Source organism: Rhinoderma darwinii, chromosome 5 (assembly GCF_050947455.1).
Source record: "Rhinoderma darwinii isolate aRhiDar2 chromosome 5, aRhiDar2.hap1, whole genome shotgun sequence".
NCBI classification, from domain to species: Eukaryota; Metazoa; Chordata; class Amphibia; order Anura; family Rhinodermatidae; genus Rhinoderma; species Rhinoderma darwinii.
In genome coordinates this window covers 292,519,267-292,538,219 of record NC_134691.1, presented here as the reverse complement: position 1 = coordinate 292,538,219, position 18,953 = coordinate 292,519,267, and the positions used below count along the sequence as shown (strand labels likewise).

The following is an 18,953-nucleotide window of genomic DNA, read 5'->3' as shown; positions in this document are numbered from 1 at the left end:
ATGCTGCCTGCAGTAGTGGAAGGTTTAGTGCTGCTGTGCCTAGTCGCAGCCATCCAGGCAGGAAACCGTAAGTCAGGTTTTAAGATCTGTATAGGAGTTTTACGCTTTGTTGGTTTAGTCATGGTGTAGAGTAAGGCGGTTAGCAGCTGTAGTACTACAAGATGTAGAGTGTATACTGGTGACTTGTATGCCCACAGAAAGTGAAACATTGCACTTCAGTAATGTAGGTCTGAAATCTATGTTTGTCTGTTCTTATGCTGTAAATAGACCCACCTCGAAGGATATAGTTGACATCACGTTGATTTTGTGTTTACTAGCACTGGTTGAATGGGTCCTACGTCCTGTAAGGGCTTGTCCACACGTAATGGAATTGCTGCCAAAAATTTCTGCAGCGTTGCCTTTAAAACTAGCAGACATTCCACTGTGGAAAAACCGCACCATTTCCCGCATTTTTTTTTTCCTCTTCCAATGCTGTCAGATGTTGACATCTCCTCTGAAAAAAATGCATAAATTTGTTCCTTTCCGCAGCCGTAATTAACATGATGCAGTACGAGAAACATAGAAATTTTACACAGGGTGTAGATGAGATTTGTTAAATCTCACCCACTTTGCTGCTACTGTATCTTCCGTCCGCTATTCCGGACGGGAAATACACATCAATTCCATTATTGTGAGGAAGCCTATGGGAAAAATGCCATATCCAGAGCACGCTGCGTTTGGAAAAAGCCACTGACCACCCCCATCCCCCCCAAAGTTGCCTTAAATGCCACAAACCAAAATGCAGTTGAATGTCGTGCATTTTATATTTCTTTAGACTTTAATGAAATGTTTGGACGCACTAAACTGACACCACCTGCTGTGTGAATCCAGCCTAAAGGGCATAAATTAGTTAAATACGTGTGTCCTAGAGAAATTTGCATGGTGTGTACGATTGCGCATAATTTTTAAATGGGAATCCTTTGTTGCTAAGGCTGTGGTCACATCAGTGTTGCCCTTCCATCAGGGTTCTGTTTTGACGGAATCAATAGCGCAGTCGACTGCACTATTGGTACCGTTAAAAACGGAACCCTGTCACAACGGTAACAAATGGAAACGGTTAGTAACGTTTACGTCACCATTGAGATCAATGGTGAGGGAAACGGAATCAAGGGTTTCAGTTTGCCTTTCTGTTGAGGGAAGCCTCAGGCGGAACCCCTCACCGGAAGGGCAATGCTGATGTGAACAGGCCCATGTGTATTTTGAGGGCATAAAACCTAATTCTCTTGTGTTGGTTATTGAAATCTTATTGCCGTTTCAAGTGAACTTATCTCATGCAGGATCGGCTTTAGACACCACAATGTGAGTCGACATGGACAATGGTTATCCTTCTCTCAATTGCCCACAACCGACCAATGTCTGCCCGAAAAAGTAATCAATCATGTTGTATGTTGATGGTCCAGTTACGACCGGACATCTGCTACTGTGTGCAATCCCATTCTGTGTTTATTTTAGAATGTATGTGCCCCTGATCTTCTAGTTACATCTGGTATGTTGATGGTAGGATCATTCATGTAACTGTTGGGGCTGATCATAATCTTGGGAAGCTGGCCAACCCTTGTCTCTAGTTTTAGATAAATGTGGTTTTTGGTTGCTACTGGGAACTAGCAGGACCAATGCTACAGTCCAGACTAGTCTAAAGTTCTATCTCAGTGTGAACCTTAATATTTTCACCTCATTATCATTAATGGATGGGGTGTTAGTGACTTTTACTGCCTGCGCCTAGAGAAGAGTAGTTTTTGCACTGGTAATAGGAATTTGCAAGTATGAGTAAACGATACACAGTTTTTTTGCACGCGGTAAAAAAACACCAGCACTGTGGCAAAACTCTGAACAGGGCCTAATATTTTCACCTCCTCATCGCTGATGGATGGGGTGTTTACTGCCTGCGCCTAGAGAACAGTAATTTTTGCACTAGCAATAGGATTTTGCAAGTATATTTGAAAACGATACACAAAAACCTGAGCAGAGATGCTGATCACTTAGCCCACACGACCGAATATTAGTACTCTTGATCAATCTGGCTGGCATGAACACCCTCTACTTAAACCCCTCATCCATGCCTCATTACTGAAAGGCTCTCCGGTTGCTCCTTCTGTACTCTGTGGGAAGAAATGGCACCTGGAGCCAGTATTGTTGATGGCACGTGCTAGGTGGGGTGGCTTTTGTAGCTACAAGTTATGTGGCACTTCCACAATAGCCACCGTACAGTTACCTAGAAGCTGCATCTCATTCAGTGTATGTTCTTTTATTGCCATTTTAATAAACTTTTCTGAGCTGTGAGTAATGTACATAGATGCTGTATCTCCTTAATACTGTAATTGAAGGTAAACTCTGTTCTTGTCAGTGGCGGATTAATAGACCATAGGCCCTGGGCTGTCCAAACACCCCCCCCCCCCCAAACTTTCGCTCGCTGCCACTATACCGTGTCTATAGTGAACACCACCTTTTTGTGCGAGCATTGACAAATGGGTGCTACGATTCCCCTTGTCAAAAAGTGGTGCCCCTACATACTGGCAGTCTACAACCATTGCTGATAGTATCACACATCCTCTTGACTGGGAATGGTCGCACACATTTGTCTATTAGTCCTGGCTACACAAAGCTATGTAGAATACAAGGATTTCCTACAACAGACATGTCAGGAGAGGGGACAGGACCCCTAGAGATCCAGTGACTCACAGGTGATGTAGTGTTCTTTTCGTGTCCATCTGACGCAGACCGTTATGGCGATTTCTCCTGATGAGACATCTTTGCCCATCACTTCTGCAGCCATTTCCAGCCTCTATAGAAACACACAAATTTAGACACCAAGGTCCAGAACCATACATTAAAGGGGTTGTCTGGGCACAGACCGTTTTTTAAACTGATGACCTATCGATGTGCCCGGACAACCCCTTTTACTTAAACTAATAAATTTGGACCCCAGACTAGATCATAGAATACATACAGAACCAGACCTTCTAAACTATTGCAGTCCCCAGACCAGACCCCCCCCTAAACAAATACAGATCTCAGAACAAGAAATCTAAATAAATACAGACCTCAGACTGGACCCTCTACACTAATAATGACCCCAAACCTGACTCCCTTAATACAGACCCGCTAAGCTAATAGATTCCTAAATTGCTAGACCTGACCCCCTACACTAATGACCCCAAACCTGACTCCCTTAACCCCTTCAAGACACAGCCTGTTTTGGCCTTCAGGACACAGCCAATTTTTTCAAATCTGACATGTTTCACTTTATGTGGTAATAACTCCGGAATGCTTTTACCTCTCCAAGCGATTCTGAGGTTGTTTTCTCGTGACACATTGGACTTTATGTTACTGGCAAAATTTGCTCGATACATGAAGTATTTAGTTGTGAAAAAACACCAAAATGTAGCGAAAAATTGCAAATATTTGCATTTTTCTAAATTTATATGTATCAGCTTGTAAGACAGATGGTAATACCACACAATTGTTGCTAATTAACATCACCCATATGTCTACTTTAGATTGGCATCGTTTTTTGAACATCCTTTTATTTTTCTATGACATCGCAAGGCTTAGAACTTTAGCAGCAATTTCTCACATTTTCAAGAAAATTTCAAAAGGCTATTTTTACAGGGGCCAGTTCAGATGTGAAGTGGATTTTAGGGCCTTATATATTAGAAACCCTCTAAGTCACCCCATTTTAAAAACTTCACCCCTCAAAGTATTCAAAACAGCATTTAGAAAGTTTCTTAACCCTTTAGATATTTCACAGGAATTAAGGCAAAGTAGATGTGAAATGTTCAAATTTCTTTTTTTTTTTTTTTTTTGCAGAAATTCATTTTTCATCTATTTTTTTTTTTTTGTAACACAAAGTTTAACCAGAGAAACGCAACTCAATATCTATTGCCCAGATTCTGCAGTTTTTAGAAATACCCCACATGTGGCCCTAGTGCGGTAATGGACTGAAGCACCGGCCTCAGAAGCAAAGGAGCACCTAGAGGATTTTGGGGCCTCCTTTTTATTAGAAAATATTTTAGGCTCCATGTCGGGTCTGAAAGGCTCTTGCGGCACAAACAGTGGAAATCCCCCAAAAGTGACACCATTTTGTAAACTATACCCCTTGAGGAAATTATCTAGGGGTATAGCGAGCATTTTGACCCCGCAGGTTTTTTGCAGAAATTATTGGAAGTAGGCCGTGAAAATGAAAATCTACATTCTTTCAAAGAAAATGTAGGTTTAGCTAATGTTTTTCTAATTTCCACAAGGACTAAAAGGAGAAAATGCACCACTACTTTTGTAAAGCAATTTCTCCCGAGTAAAACAATACCCCGCATGTGGTCATAAACGGCTTTTTGGACACACGGCGGAGCTTAGAAGGGAAAGAGCGCCATTTGGCTTTTGGAGCTCAAATTTAGCAGGAATGGTTTGCGGAGACCACGTCGCAATTGCAAAGCCCCTAAGGGACCAAAACAGTGAAAACACCAAAAAAGTGACTCCATTTAGGAAACTACACCCCTTGAAGAATCCATCTAGGGTAGTAGTGAGCATTTTGAACCCACAGGGGTTTCATAGATTTTATTAGAATTGGGCAGTGAAAATAAAAAATTCCTTTTTCTTCAATAAGACGTAGCTTTAGCTGAAAATGTTTCATATTCTCAACAAATAAAGGAATAAATGAACCCCAACATTTGTAAAGCAGCTTCTCTGGAGTACGGCAATACCCCATTTGTGGTTAAACTGCTGTTTGGGCACACGGCAAGGATCAGAAGAGGAGTGCCATTTGGCTTTTGGAGCACAGATTTTGCTGGATTGGTTTCTTGACACCATGTCCCTTTTGCAAAGCTAAGGTACCAGTACAGTGGAAAACTCCCCAAAAGTGACTATTCACGAAACTACACCCCTTGAGGAATCCATCTAGGGGTGTAGTGAGCATTTTGACCCCACAGGTGTTTCATAGATTTTATTAGAATTGGGCAGTGAAAATAAAAAATTCCTTTTTCTTCAATAAGACGTAGTTTTAGCTGAAAATGTTTCATATTCTCAACAAATAAATGTAAAAGAGCACCCCAACACTTGTAAAGCAACTTCTCCTTGTGTATGACAAAACCACATATGTGGTCATAAACTACTGTTTAGGCACAGAGTAGGGCACAGAAGGGAAGGAGCGCCATTTGGCTTTTGGAGTACAGATTTTGCTGGATTGGTTTCTGGGCGCTATGTTGCATTTGCAAAGTCCCTGTGGGACCAAAACAGTGGATTCCCCCCCCCCCCCCAAAAGTGACCCCATTTTGGAAACTACACCCCTCAAGGTATTCACCTAGGGGTGTAGTGAGCATATTAACCCCACAGGTGATTGGCAGAAATTGGTGTGCATGTGATGTTGCAGAGTGAAAATGGTTTTTCAATAGATATGCCAATGGGGGCACATGTAAGGCGGGCGGAGTATATAAGGGGCATAGTCAGGTGGTATAGTGGGGTAAAAAACACCAATAAAATAATCCATAGACGTGTGTTATGCTGTGACACAATCCTTTCTGCACAGGCCGGTGTCGCACTAATAAATGGTCTTTACTTATCCCCCTTTTGGTCTGCACTCCGCACCTTTGAAGTTTGGGGAATTTTGCTGGGAAAGTGTTGTCCTGGTATAATACGGGCACCCTCACTTCCAGCAGATATGTTTGGGCCCTCCCCTTCCTGGATCCCTAATTTTAGGGGCCTTGATAATTCGCCACTTGAAACGTTCCCCTCGGGCCGGCACAACTGCATATTTTTATTTCCTGGCTTATTGGTGCCTTGACTAATTTTTATTTTTTCATAGACTTAGTGGTATGAGGGCTGTTTTTTTTTTTTTGTTTTTTTTTGTGTGTGACGAGCTGTGGTTTTTATTGGTACCATTTTGGGGTACACGCGCTTTTTGATCACTTATCCCTTTTTTTTTTTTTTTTTTTTTTGGGAGGCAAGGTGACCAAAAAACAGCAATTCTGGCATATTTTTTTAGTTCTTTTTATACAGCGTTCGCCACGTGTTATAAATTACATGTTACCTTTATTCTGCGGGTCAGTCCGATTCCGGTGATACCTAATTTATAGCACTTTTTATGTTTTACAACTTTTTGCACAATAAAATAACTTTTGTAAAGAGTGGATTTTTTCTGTCGCCAAGTTGTGAGCCATAACGGTTTTACATTTTTCGTCGACGGAGCTGTATGGGGGCTTGTTTTTAGCGAGACGAGTTATAGTTTTTATAGGTACCATTTTTAGGTACATGCGACTTTTTGATCACTTTTATTTCAATTTTTGGAAGACAAAGTGACCAAAAAATAGCAATTGTCAGTATTTTTTAGTTTTTTTTTTTTTTTTACGGCGTTCACTGTGCGGAATAAATAACATAATAATTTTATAGTTCAGGTCGTTACGGTCGCAGCGATACCAAATATGTATGGCTTTATTATTTTTTTCAATAATGACAAGGGAAAAAGGGCGATTGTGTTGTGTTATTATTTGAAACTTTTATTGTATTTTTGTACAACTTTTATTTTTACTTTTTTGACACTATTTTTATACACTTTTCTTTTAGTCTCACTAGGGGACTTGAAGGTCCAACAGTTTGTTTGATGTTCTAATACATTGCATTACCTATGTAGTGCAATGTATTAGAACTGTCAGTAGTTCACTGACAGCAAGCTGATCAGGCTCCGCCTCTGGGCGGGGCCTAATCAGCTTACGTAATGGCAGACAGGAGTCCATAGTTAGGGCTCCTGTTGCCATGGTAGCAGTCGCCAGCCTTGCCATCGCGTGGCAAGGCTGACGATTTGCTACAAACCTCTAGGATGCAGCAATCACAATGGCTCGCTGCATCGAAGGGGTTAATGCCAGGAATCGGAGCTAGCTCCGGTTCCTGGCGATATAGATCGGGTGTCCGCTGTAACATACAGCGGACACCCACTGCTGATGACGCCGGCTCAGCTTCTGAGCCGGAAGCTGAGCCGGCGCCATCTTGCCGATGGTACCGGAAGCCTCCTGGGCCCCGCCGACGACGGGGCATAGGAGGATTCCGTTGCTGGCGGACCGGGAGGTAAGCATTAGCCCTCCGATCACCTTTGCAGCCACCGGCAACCCAGCGATCACATTGCTGGGGCGCCGGTGGCTATAAACTCCTCACATGCTGCGATCGCTATTCAATGCAGCATGTGAGGGGTTAATCGATCGGAGGCTAGCTCCGGTCCTGGCCGATACCTCAGAGTGCCAGCTGTAACATACAGCTGTCACCTGGCGGTGATGTCGCTGGCTCAGCTCCTGAGCCAGCTTCATCTCCATGACGTACAGTTACGTGGAGATGCGGGAACAGTCCATCTCCCATGACGTAACTGTACGTGATTTTGCGGGTAGGGGTTAAGTAATACAGACCCCTAAACTAATAGACCTTAGAGCAGGCCCCCTAAATAGACCCCAGACGTCAAACTAAAACAGACCCCTAAATATACAGACCCTAAACCCCTTAAACTGATACAGACCCCTTATACTTGCATAGCAGCTCAACTCCGTCTTCTCTGTGGAGTCTTGCTGCTGCTCATGGACCTGTGGTCATGTGACCAGCAGGTCTCTGAAGTTATTACTACTGTTCAGAGATGAGGTTGTGACCTTATGTCTAAAGGTCCTTTTGCAGGACATATACAATGCCGTTTCGTTGCTGTTTTTGCCGCGAATCGTGACAAAACTACGTTGTACTTTGGACAAACGCCCTATGATCCGCCATTGGTTCTTGTAGTGTCTTGGTGACAAGGAACGTAGGGGTATTTCACTGCCTTGTTTAATTCATTGCTGGGCATTTATCTGCTTGAATACACTTTGTAGAACAATTATCTGTAGATAATTTCTGGTTTTGCAATTCTGAATTGAGACACCATGTAAAACTTTACAGGGTTTCAGGATGTAATGGAGTTTGGAAGGAGATCTGGCTCTAAAGGTCACAGTAACCACATAAGTGGCTGGTCTCCTAATACCAACTCATGGGATGAGAAGCTCTACCCTGCCTGGAAGTCTGGTGATGCTAGATGGGAAAACTGCTGGAGAGGTGATAATTACTATATTCTCAATAAGAAATTGTAAATGTGACTTAAAATCATGCTGGCTTAATCTGTTATCTAGGTGGCAAAGTGGTGGCATTGTTGACCACTGACAGTCCTGTACTGATAGGGTCAAATGTGACTTTTGCCGTGACCCTACAGTTTCCCAGATGTCAAAAAGAAAATGAAGATGGAGACGTAGTTTATGAAAGAGGATGTGGAAATGGTAAATGCAGTGAAACCGTAGTGTACAATGCATAATAGATATTTAGATGGCATTACAATAAATTGTCTATTTAGTCTCCACCAGCTCCCCAGACCAATATGTGTATAACTGGACCAAGTGGATGGATTTCTGTGATGAAGCAAACTGCAGTTTTGCCAACAACTTTCCAGATGGAAGCTCGTTCCCACATCACCCCCAGTGGAGAAGACATAACTTCATTTACATCTTCTCCACACAAGGTAAGGATCTTGGGTAGCGCCTAAGACCAAGATCCAAATTTTAGGAAACTTAGTACTACAACCACGATTCAGAAATACAACCTTCTCAAAAGATCACAGAATTTACCAATCCCTTCCAATGACCAATGGAGGGAAGTCGATCATTCATCCAATGTTGTGCTATAGTTTTTTGTGCTAGAAACCGTTTCTCTCCAAAAAAATTCCATTATGGTGATTTCATGCCTCCCCATCCAATATACAAAACAAACATATCTTAGGACATAAAGAAATGCTTACATGTAATAAAGAATATAACGGTGATAGTATGTCTTTCCAAAAGTCCCTAATGAGGGTACATGACCACATCATATGCCAAAAATCTGCCTCTGGAACATGGCATCTCAAAAAGTCTGAAGAAGGCAATCACCCCATTTTGAATATCTTAACCGGGGTTAAATAGGCTTAGTGTATTATACATAACTGGATAATTTTATTTGTGGATGGGGAAACATGAAGATGGGATTCCAAAATATCATTCCAATCATCTGACTGAATTGTAGGAATCCATTGTTTCCATCTTTCTACAGCAAGCGGTGTTGAATTCACTGATGGATAAGTGGGTATATAGAGTGGATCAGTCCTTGCGGACCCTGTGATTTAAGAATTCCTGTCAGTGGGAAGGAAGAGATTAAGTTAATTCTCAAGTGATGGAATTGGGTTGGTAAAATATGACAAATCTGTAGATGCCTATGAAAATGGGTTCATGGTATGTCATACTTAGTCTGCGACTGAGTAAATTAAAATAAGACATTATCTTCATATAGGTTCCCTGTAGTCCCAATAGCTGGAGATAACCATGGTGGCATTAAAAGAAAGTAAGAAGCATTGTTCTAGAAAGGCACTTCAGACAGTCATTGTAACCCAGCTGTTTTTCCGCTTGTCTCCAAACCACACGAGCTAGCTTGTAAAGGGGCAAGGGTTTAATAGGGGCAGGGAGAGAATTTACTTTGAGGGAACCCAGCAAACTGACTCCCATGAGCCAAATGGTGCTCTGAGTTGGGAAGATCCTTTTCAGGCATCCAGAAACTTAAGGTTTTAAGCTGGCCCGCTAAATAATATAAAAAGAGAACCGGCAGAACCGTTCCCTCCAGTGACTTGGGCCTTTGGAGCGTGGATACCCTAAGTTTGGGTCTAGAATTACCCCATATAAACGGTGATAACCAGGATTAAGCTGTTTAAAAAATGATTTAGGTACAACAACGGGGCTATGTTGAAGGGCATATAAAAAATTAAGGCAACAATCATTTTAACCAGGTTTATACAGCCAGGGACCAATAAAGACAATTTACCCCATGTATTAAATTTAGAACGGGTCAAGTCCAATAGCGTTAACCAGTTTAAAGAAAGGTCAACATCTGGAAGTTTAGTTATAAATATGCCAAGATATTTGCAATTTTCTACTAAAGGCAATGGTGACAACTCAGACAGGCCAGGGGGCTGTACTTTGGACAGGGACATAAGAGATGATTTCCCCCAATTAATAGAAAGACCGGAATATTGTCCAACGTTCAATAAGATTTATAACCGAGGGAAGGGTATCCTGCACTCTGTCCATGAAAAGCAACATGTCATCTGCATAGAGACCAATGGTGTCTGTACTATCTGCTACAGTTATACCCGTTATAAGTGGAGAGGAACGTATCTGCAAAGCTAATGCCTCAATTGCTAAACTAAATAGAGCGGGCGATAAGGGGCATCCCTGACGTGTACCCCTTTGAAGAGCAAATGACAGGGATAATATAATCACCAAGACAGTATTTGGTAACTTTAAAACTGAAATGTCTCTGAATATAATTGCGTTACCCTAGGGGCTTCATGGGAACCATCACATTGTGCATGCTGTCCCATCAATGGGCAGCTTGTTATAGAGCAGGAGGAGCTGAGCAGATATTGTGGGAAAAGATTCAGTGTAACTTGTTAAATGGAAATGGGAGGAAACCTCCAGCTCACCAGCTTCACACTCCTGTGTCTGATATCGCCCGGATCAGCCGCGACGGCACACGGCAGGAAACTGTAGCAAAAAGAAGGAATGATCCAGCGATGTGTGATAAAGGTGGGGGAAACTCTGTTCCCACTTTATTAGAAAAATCAAATCACAATGGATAAAACGAAATAACGAACAACACCAGGAGGGTGACAAGGTGGTGGAATTGGCACGATATGAAGCCTACGCGTTTCAAGCACTTGAAGTGCTCTTACTCATGGCTCGGACAAATGAGCTACTGCAAGGCATGGGGGTAAATGTATCCTGGAGAAAGTGGGAGGATGTACTTGGAACGTAACAACGCCCAATAGAATGTTAATTTCAACTCCAGGAAACGAATTTCGTAGGAAGGTATGTATCCTATACGATATAGACATAATACTAAATAGGTTGGAAAGTGGCTGAAATGTAACCCCCCAGGAAAGTGTTCGAACTGTCAATGAAAATATATAAAGATGTACATATATTTAGCACTTGCAGAGCGTCATGAGTCGTAAACAGTTGTGTCAGAAAAAAGGAAAAGGAATAACATATGGGAAACATTTGCAATGAAAGTGACATAAAACAATAACTATACAAAATGCATAACACGATACAGAATATATTACACAAGAATATGTAAATATATAATAATAATATAGTTCTTCAGCCGAAATACTAATAAAGTCGGCAAATGAGAATAACAATAAACTTGCTAGTTGTACATTCTTGTTGAAATTTAAGTAACGAGTTGTGAAGTAAAAATTGTTTGGCAAATAAATGTGATGGATACTGATAAATGAAGGGGAATTAATTCCCATACGGGTGATATTTGCACTGGTAAAATATGAAAGATAAAAACGGAATATCTAGATAACAAATCATATATATACACTAGACTGATACATGCATATTATTATGAATGAATGTAATGCGACACTACAATTTTAGAGATCAATGAATAAAAAAATTGTAAGAACATTATGTCCCATAATTGGCCTAAATGATATATTGTTGGTTCAATATACAAAAAGAAGCTAGTATATGACACAAGACATGAAAACAATACCACCAGAATTCCCAAATATATAAGGGACTAGATGATATATAAATTTCAATAATGAAACATTAATTCCTTTCGGAGATTGAGACCTTGTGGAAATCTGGTGTTTAGATGGTAGATCCAGAATGCCTCCCGTGTTTGTAACCTATGTTTGTAATCTCCTCCTCTATTCATTTTAGTCATTTTTTCTATGGCATAAATTTGAAAGGAGTCGATGTTCCTGTTGTGACAGGTGATAAAGTGCCTACTAACATTTGAAATGTTGACAATGGCCGGGTTCCTGATGTAACTAAGATGTTCTAATATCCTGACCTTCAGTTTCCTCGTAGTGCAACCCACATATTTTAGATTGCAGTGTGAACATTCAACTATGTAGACAACATGGTCACTATTGCAATTAATATAGGTTTTGATGGGGAAACTAGTTGTTTCGTTGGAGTTAGAAAAAGTTTTGGTGATTTTACTGAAAGTGCAAACTCTGCACGGATGGGACCCACATTTATAGTACCCCGTATATTGTAACCAAGTGGGTGGCTTATTGATAGATGGCAAATGTGAAGGGGAAAGGATATTACCCAAAGTTGGAGCTCGACGGGAAACTATGCGGTACCCATTTTTTAATATAGACTCTAATTTTGGATCCTCAAACAGTATTGGGATATACCGGTGAACCATGTCCCGTATTTCTTTAAATTGGTTATTGTATTGCAAATTTAGCGTTGGTTTGGACGAATTATTATTTTTTATTACATCCCTGTTTGAATGGTGTATGGAAAGTAAGTCTTTCCTATCTTTTAGGTTGACAATGGCCTGAGCCCTATTAAGGGTCCATCTTTTATAGCCTCTGTTTGTGAGTTTGTTACATATATTAGCTTGTTCCAGCAAAAAACCTTGGTTGGTAGTGCAGTTTCAGAAACTGCACTACCAACCAAGGTTTTTTGCTGGAACAAGCTAATATATGTAACAAACTCACAAACAGAGGCTATAAAAGATGGACCCTTAATAGGGCTCAGGCCATTGTCAACCTAAAAGATAGGAAAGACTTACTTTCCATACACCATTCAAACAGGGATGTAATAAAAAATAATAATTCGTCCAAACCAACGCTAAATTTGCAATACAATAACCAATTTAAAGAAATACGGGACATGGTTCACCGGTATATCCCAATACTGTTTGAGGATCCAAAATTAGAGTCTATATTAAAAAATGGGTACCGCATAGTTTCCCGTCGAGCTCCAACTTTGGGTAATATCCTTTCCCCTTCACATTTGCCATCTATCAATAAGCCACCCACTTGGTTACAATATACGGGGTACTATAAATGTGGGTCCCATCCGTGCAGAGTTTGCACTTTCAGTAAAATCACCAAAACTTTTTCTAACTCCAACGAAACAACTAGTTTCCCCATCAAAACCTATATTAATTGCAATAGTGACCATGTTGTCTACATAGTTGAATGTTCACACTGCAATCTAAAATATGTGGGTTGCACTACGAGGAAACTGAAGGTCAGGATATTAGAACATCTTAGTTACATCAGGAACCCGGCCATTGTCAACATTTCAAATGTTAGTAGGCACTTTATCACCTGTCACAACAGGAACATCGACTCCTTTCAAATTTATGCCATAGAAAAAATGACTAAAATGAATAGAGGAGGAGATTACAAACATAGGTTACAAACACGGGAGGCATTCTGGATCTACCATCTAAACACCAGATTTCCACAAGGTCTCAATCTCCGAAAGGAATTAATGTTTCATTATTGAAATTTATATATCATCTAGTCCCTTATATATTTGGGAATTCTGGTGGTATTGTTTTCATGTCTTGTGTCATATACTAGCTTCTTTTTGTATATTGAACCAACAATATATCATTTAGGCCAATTATGGGACATAATGTTCTTACAATTTTTTTATTCATTGATCTCTAAAATTGTAGTGTCGCATTACATTCATTCATAATAATATGCATGTATCAGTCTAGTGTGTATATATATGATTTGTTATCTAGATATTCCGTTTTTATCTTTCATATTTTACCAGTGCAAATATCACCCGTATGGGAATTAATTCCCCTTCATTTATCAGTATCCATCACATTTATTTGCCAAACAATTTTTACTTCACAACTCGTTACTTAAATTTCAACAAGAATGTACAACTAGCAAGTTTATTGTTATTCTCATTTGCCGACTTTATTAGTATTTCGGCTGAAGAACTATATTATTATTATATATTTACATATTCTTGTGTAATATATTCTGTATCGTGTTATGCATTTTGTATAGTTATTGTTTTATGTCACTTTCATTGCAAATGTTTCCCATATGTTATTCCTTTTCCTTTTTTCTGACACAACTGTTTACGACTCATGACGCTCTGCAAGTGCTAAATATATGTACATCTTTATATATTTTCATTGACAGTTCGAACACTTTCCTGGGGGGTTACATTTCAGCCACTTTCCAACCTATTTAGTATTATGTCTATATCGTATAGGATACATACCTTCCTACGAAATTCGTTTCCTGGAGTTGAAATTAACATTCTATTGGGCGTTGTTACGTCACTAGAGTTGAAATTAACATACCATTGGGCGTTGTTACGTTCCAAGTACATCCTCCCACTTTCTCCAGGATACATTTACCCCCATGCCTTGCAGTAGCTCATTTGTCCGAGCCATGAGTAAGAGCACTTCAAGTGCTTGAAACGCGTAGGCTTCATATCGTGCCAATTCCACCACCTTGTCACCCTCCTGGTGTTGTTCGTTATTTCGTTTTATCCATTGTGATTTGATTTTTCTAATAAAGTGGGAACAGAGTTTCCCCCACCTTTATCACACATCGCTGGATCATTCCTTCCTTTTTAACTTGTTAAATCCCTGCTCGGTCTGGGCTTGGGAGTCCAGAGGTGGTGTCACTCCATGATCTACAGCCTTTCCTGTTTGATTGCATACAATTTAGTAGGATCGCCCACTTGACTCCATAGCCCAGAATAAACAGGGATTTAAATCCATAAATTGCTAGTTCTACTGAATATTTTCCCACACAACCTAAATACTAATCTACTCCGCTCTAACATGCCGCCTGCCGATCGGACTACCTGTTTTGGCGTGACCGGTACCTTTTTAAGATGCATCATGGAGGCCGACCATTAGACAACAAGGCTCTTATGATAATCATGCTTGGGCATTATACGTATTCTATGAAAGCAATACTAGCATATACATGTTTGTTTAATCCATATAGCCAATTCAAGACTTGTGTTCTTTCTTATTAGGCCAGTATTACCAAAAGATTGGGAGATCTTCTGCTATTCTGTCCATAAATACTACAAACATCACAGCCGGCACACAAATGATTGAGGTCACTGTCTTCAGGAAAGGTTATCGGAGACATTACCCAGTTGCTAAAGCAAGCAGTATCTATGTTGTAACTGGTAAGTTGTGAAATTTGCAAATATTAATTTTTATATTGTGGCTATTAAACTCCAGTGCACGCTTGAGGGAGGGCCTGGGTGGTTTACTGCCCTGTGCAGCTGAAATGTTTCTGGTAGCTAAACTTCTCTAGGCCTTCCTTCACTGTATACATGCTGCAGCAGGTATATTGCCACGTATCTTGACTCGCAGTTCTTGGACACAGTTCAGCCAGGTGGATAATTGCACCAAGCTAACTGGGCCATGCCAGTGAGCCAACACCTGTACAAATAAACAGCCCCAATCTTACAGTGCAATAAACTTCACCACAACCTAAGTAAACCAGGTTGCACAGGCCACTTCTGAAGACTGCACCTAGGGGGAATAAAACATGGCACCAAGCATAAATATGTAGACCATGCTATACATTAAGGTAAAGTTCCCCTTTTAAGAGTTTGAAATTCTCCCCCACACTCTGGCAGCTTTTTGGGTTTTAAAGGAGTAGTCTGATTTACAAAGCCCATTTTCAAATACCCAATAACAGAATTCTGAGTTGAGGGTGCCGTATAGGACCCTCCACATGTTAACCATGCAGCTACAAAGCTTCTCACTCTAGATACTTGCTGCATCTGTAGATAGCCCATTGATTTCAGTGAGAGCTGTGTAATGCTTCATTTTCCCCAGTGATGGCGCTGCAGGGCAATTGAACACTTGTCAGAGATTGCAGCCAATCACCAGGGGTCCCAGCAGCAGGACACCCTGTGATCAGCTTATTGTTGGAGGATACTTTGTATGCTTTTTCAACCACTGTTCAAGCACCACCAACACTCACAATGCTCTATTGTAGCAGTGTTTAGCTGAGTAATATTTATATCTAACTTTTTAAAATGTTTGATGCACAAACTGAATTATTTTTCTTCCTCTTTCCAAGATCAAATTCCATTTTATGTGAACCTTTCCCAGAAGAATGACAAGAATTCCTCAGACAGTATCTTCATTAAGGATTCCCCAATTCAATTTGATATCCAAATCTATGATCCAAGCCATTATCTTAATAAATCTGAATTGACATTTGACTGGGGCTATGGTGATGGTAGTGGATCATTTGTTTCCAATAACCCAGTATCTAGTCATACTTATACATTGCTTGGAAATTTTAGTGTTCATTTGACCATCAAAGCTGCCATTCCTGGCCCATGTAAACCTGTTACACCCACTCCAGTCCCTACAACATCCACTCCAGTCCCTACAACACATCTACTAACAACCACCAGAACTCTCACCACTGACAATTCCACTGGTAAGCAAAAACCACATTTATTCACGCTTATTCTATGATTGCAGGTTGTTTTAGGGCTCATGGAGCCACTGGGACTTGAATATTGTGGGGTGCTATATGTAGGGAAGATTTTGCCAAAGTTCTAGGGAAGAATTTCTCCATTATATAACATATGCAGTGATCTCTGCTTTTTTTTTTTTTTTTCCACTGGATTCAGTACAAAGAAATCTGAGGCATATGAACATGTACTTGGGCCTTACTATACCTCTTCGGGTGATCTAGTAAAGCTCTGCAACACTGGGCTGTAATATGGCTTCGTGCACGGGGCTGTAATCTTTGTTTTTCCTCATTGCAGATAACTCTACAGAACTGCCACCGTCTGAAACTGAAACTTTTCCAATGACAACTGAAATGCCAAATGTTACTACTGTTCATACAACCATGCCACCTAGAACTCCTGCCCCTGGCTGCTTCATATACAGATATGGATATTACAACACCAAGATTACAGTTGTAGGTTAGTCGCTGACATTTTTGACACTGCTACTGTAGCTTTAGAATGATCAGTGCCTAGAAGAGCCTTCATTCCTTTTCTCCACTATAGATGGTATCCTTGATGTCAACATTGTTGAAATGACACGTGTTCAAGTATCTACACCTCAGACTGAAAACTCTGTAATTGACTTTGTGGTGACTTGCCAAGGAAGGTATGTCTATAAACAGAATGAAAACAAAATTCTGTGACACTGAAAATGCTGTTCTTTGAGACGACCTCTGTTCTTTCAGCTTGCCTACAGATGCCTGCACAGTAGTCTCAGATGCTAGTTGCATGGTTCCCCAGGACATGGTCTGTGATGTACTTCCATCTTCTGATCAATGCTTGCTGACCCTGAGAAGAGCATTTGAGCCTGGATCCTACTGTGTAAATATTACATTGAGTGACGGTGCAAGTTTGGCTCTCGCTAGTACTCTGGTGTCTATAGATGATGGTAAGTGATGCCTATGAAAGATTGTCCATTCTATACAAGCTAGGTGATAGTCTTAACAATATCCCCCTTACAGCAACATCTTGTGTAAGTTGAAGACTTTTATAATAATAATAATAATCCTAGCTCTTCCCCCTCCAATTGCAATTCAAAGCAGGAATATAAAAGTTAATCTTGTGTTCCAGGAGATCAGCCATGGCACAGGAGCCTCTGCTCCCCACCCAAGTCACTCACCAGCCAAAAAATATGGAAAAGATAAGCGAAAAATAACTTGTTCTCCATGATTTCTACAAGTTTGTTTTGGGAACATGTAGAATATCCTGCAGACTGACTGTGGACCAGTTCACGTCCCATTTAGTTGTTAGGTTCATTGTTCCTTTAAGGGGCCTTGAGGTGGTGTTGCTCTCCCAAATGTTTTTTTAAAACTCCTGCCTAAAATGAAGGGACCAAAAAATAGCTTAGAAGAAAAATGCAGTTTGGTGGTTACTAATTGGGACATGTAAATAAGGAACAAACAGCTGCAGCATCTGTCACCCATTAAATGGATAAAAACTATTTATTTTACTTGTATAACAGTACATATTAGAAGCCACTAGTATTTTGACAATTTCATTTTTTTTCTCCTCCCATTTCTAGGTTCTAGATCACCACAGACTGTTTATGCAGTACTTTTTCCTATAGGTTTGGTTGCTCTTGTTGCTTTGGTAATTGGCATTGCCTTGTACAAGTGAGTTATTACTGCATTTTCGATTACCCATGTAATGGTATTAAAGTAGTCTAGATTTCAACGTCCAAAACCTCCACCGAAACCTAATGTCCTCTCTATAGCATGCTTACATATTCCCCTCACTTACTGGCCTAAGGATACTATATATATATACTACATGATGCCAGGCTCCTCCTATTGAGCTGACGCTCATGTGAGACCCCCCCCCCCCCTCCTATAGGTTAACATTACGTGATGACATGCTGATCTAGCACAATTGTAGATTGCCTTGTGCAAAACTGTCAGAACCCTGTCATAAAGACCGCCTTGTCTTGGTAGCCCATTAACTGCAAATCTATATACTTTTTACTAAAGTGTGCAGTAATTTTTGTTTCCTAATCATATAAATTTATTTTTCTCCTAGGAAATCCAAGCAATACAAACCTATTGCAAATGCATCAGCTGGAAGGAGTGGTGATGGAATCTCTGTGTATTTCAGTCAGATCAAAGATGTTCTCTTCAACCAAAACCATGAGAATGATCCACTCCTGAGAAGCAAGGCTACAATAATATAACTCTGCTTAAAACTTGAATGTCTGCCGTGTGTTGGTATTCTGCTGGTCATGTAAAGTGATTACTCTGTAGTAGGAATACTTGTCAATAAAGTAGCTCATTTATTTAAATTCTTGCAGTCTGAAACCATAACAGATGCAATATTTCTTAACAGTATTGTTCTATAATCTCCTGTTTACTAAAGTCCTAGAAGAAAAGCCGATAAGCATAGGAAAGTATGTCCTTGTCCAAATATGAGGAATCCTCCCGTTTAAAAATACAACACCTACAACAATCTAAGACACAAATACATTTAAATCAGATTAAACCTGTTAAAAAAAAAAAAAAAAAAAAAAGCACAACAAAAAAACTTTGGTAGACTAAACCTGCCTAAAGG

General features: G+C 40.3%; 1 protein-coding gene across 1 annotated transcript; it reads left to right on the top strand.

Annotated features, from left to right (window-relative positions):
• On the top strand, nt 1-18,646 carry LOC142652954 (protein QNR-71-like). Its single transcript, XM_075828661.1, has 11 exons — nt 1-67; nt 7,936-8,088; nt 8,163-8,306; nt 8,381-8,545; nt 14,898-15,056; nt 15,965-16,333; nt 16,668-16,829; nt 16,917-17,019; nt 17,099-17,301; nt 17,935-18,025; nt 18,429-18,646. The coding sequence occupies exons 1-11, from the start codon at nt 1-3 to the stop codon at nt 18,577-18,579; spliced, it is 1,767 nt and encodes a 588-aa protein (XP_075684776.1). The 3' UTR covers nt 18,580-18,646.
• Nucleotides 18,647-18,953: the final 307 nt, after the last annotated feature.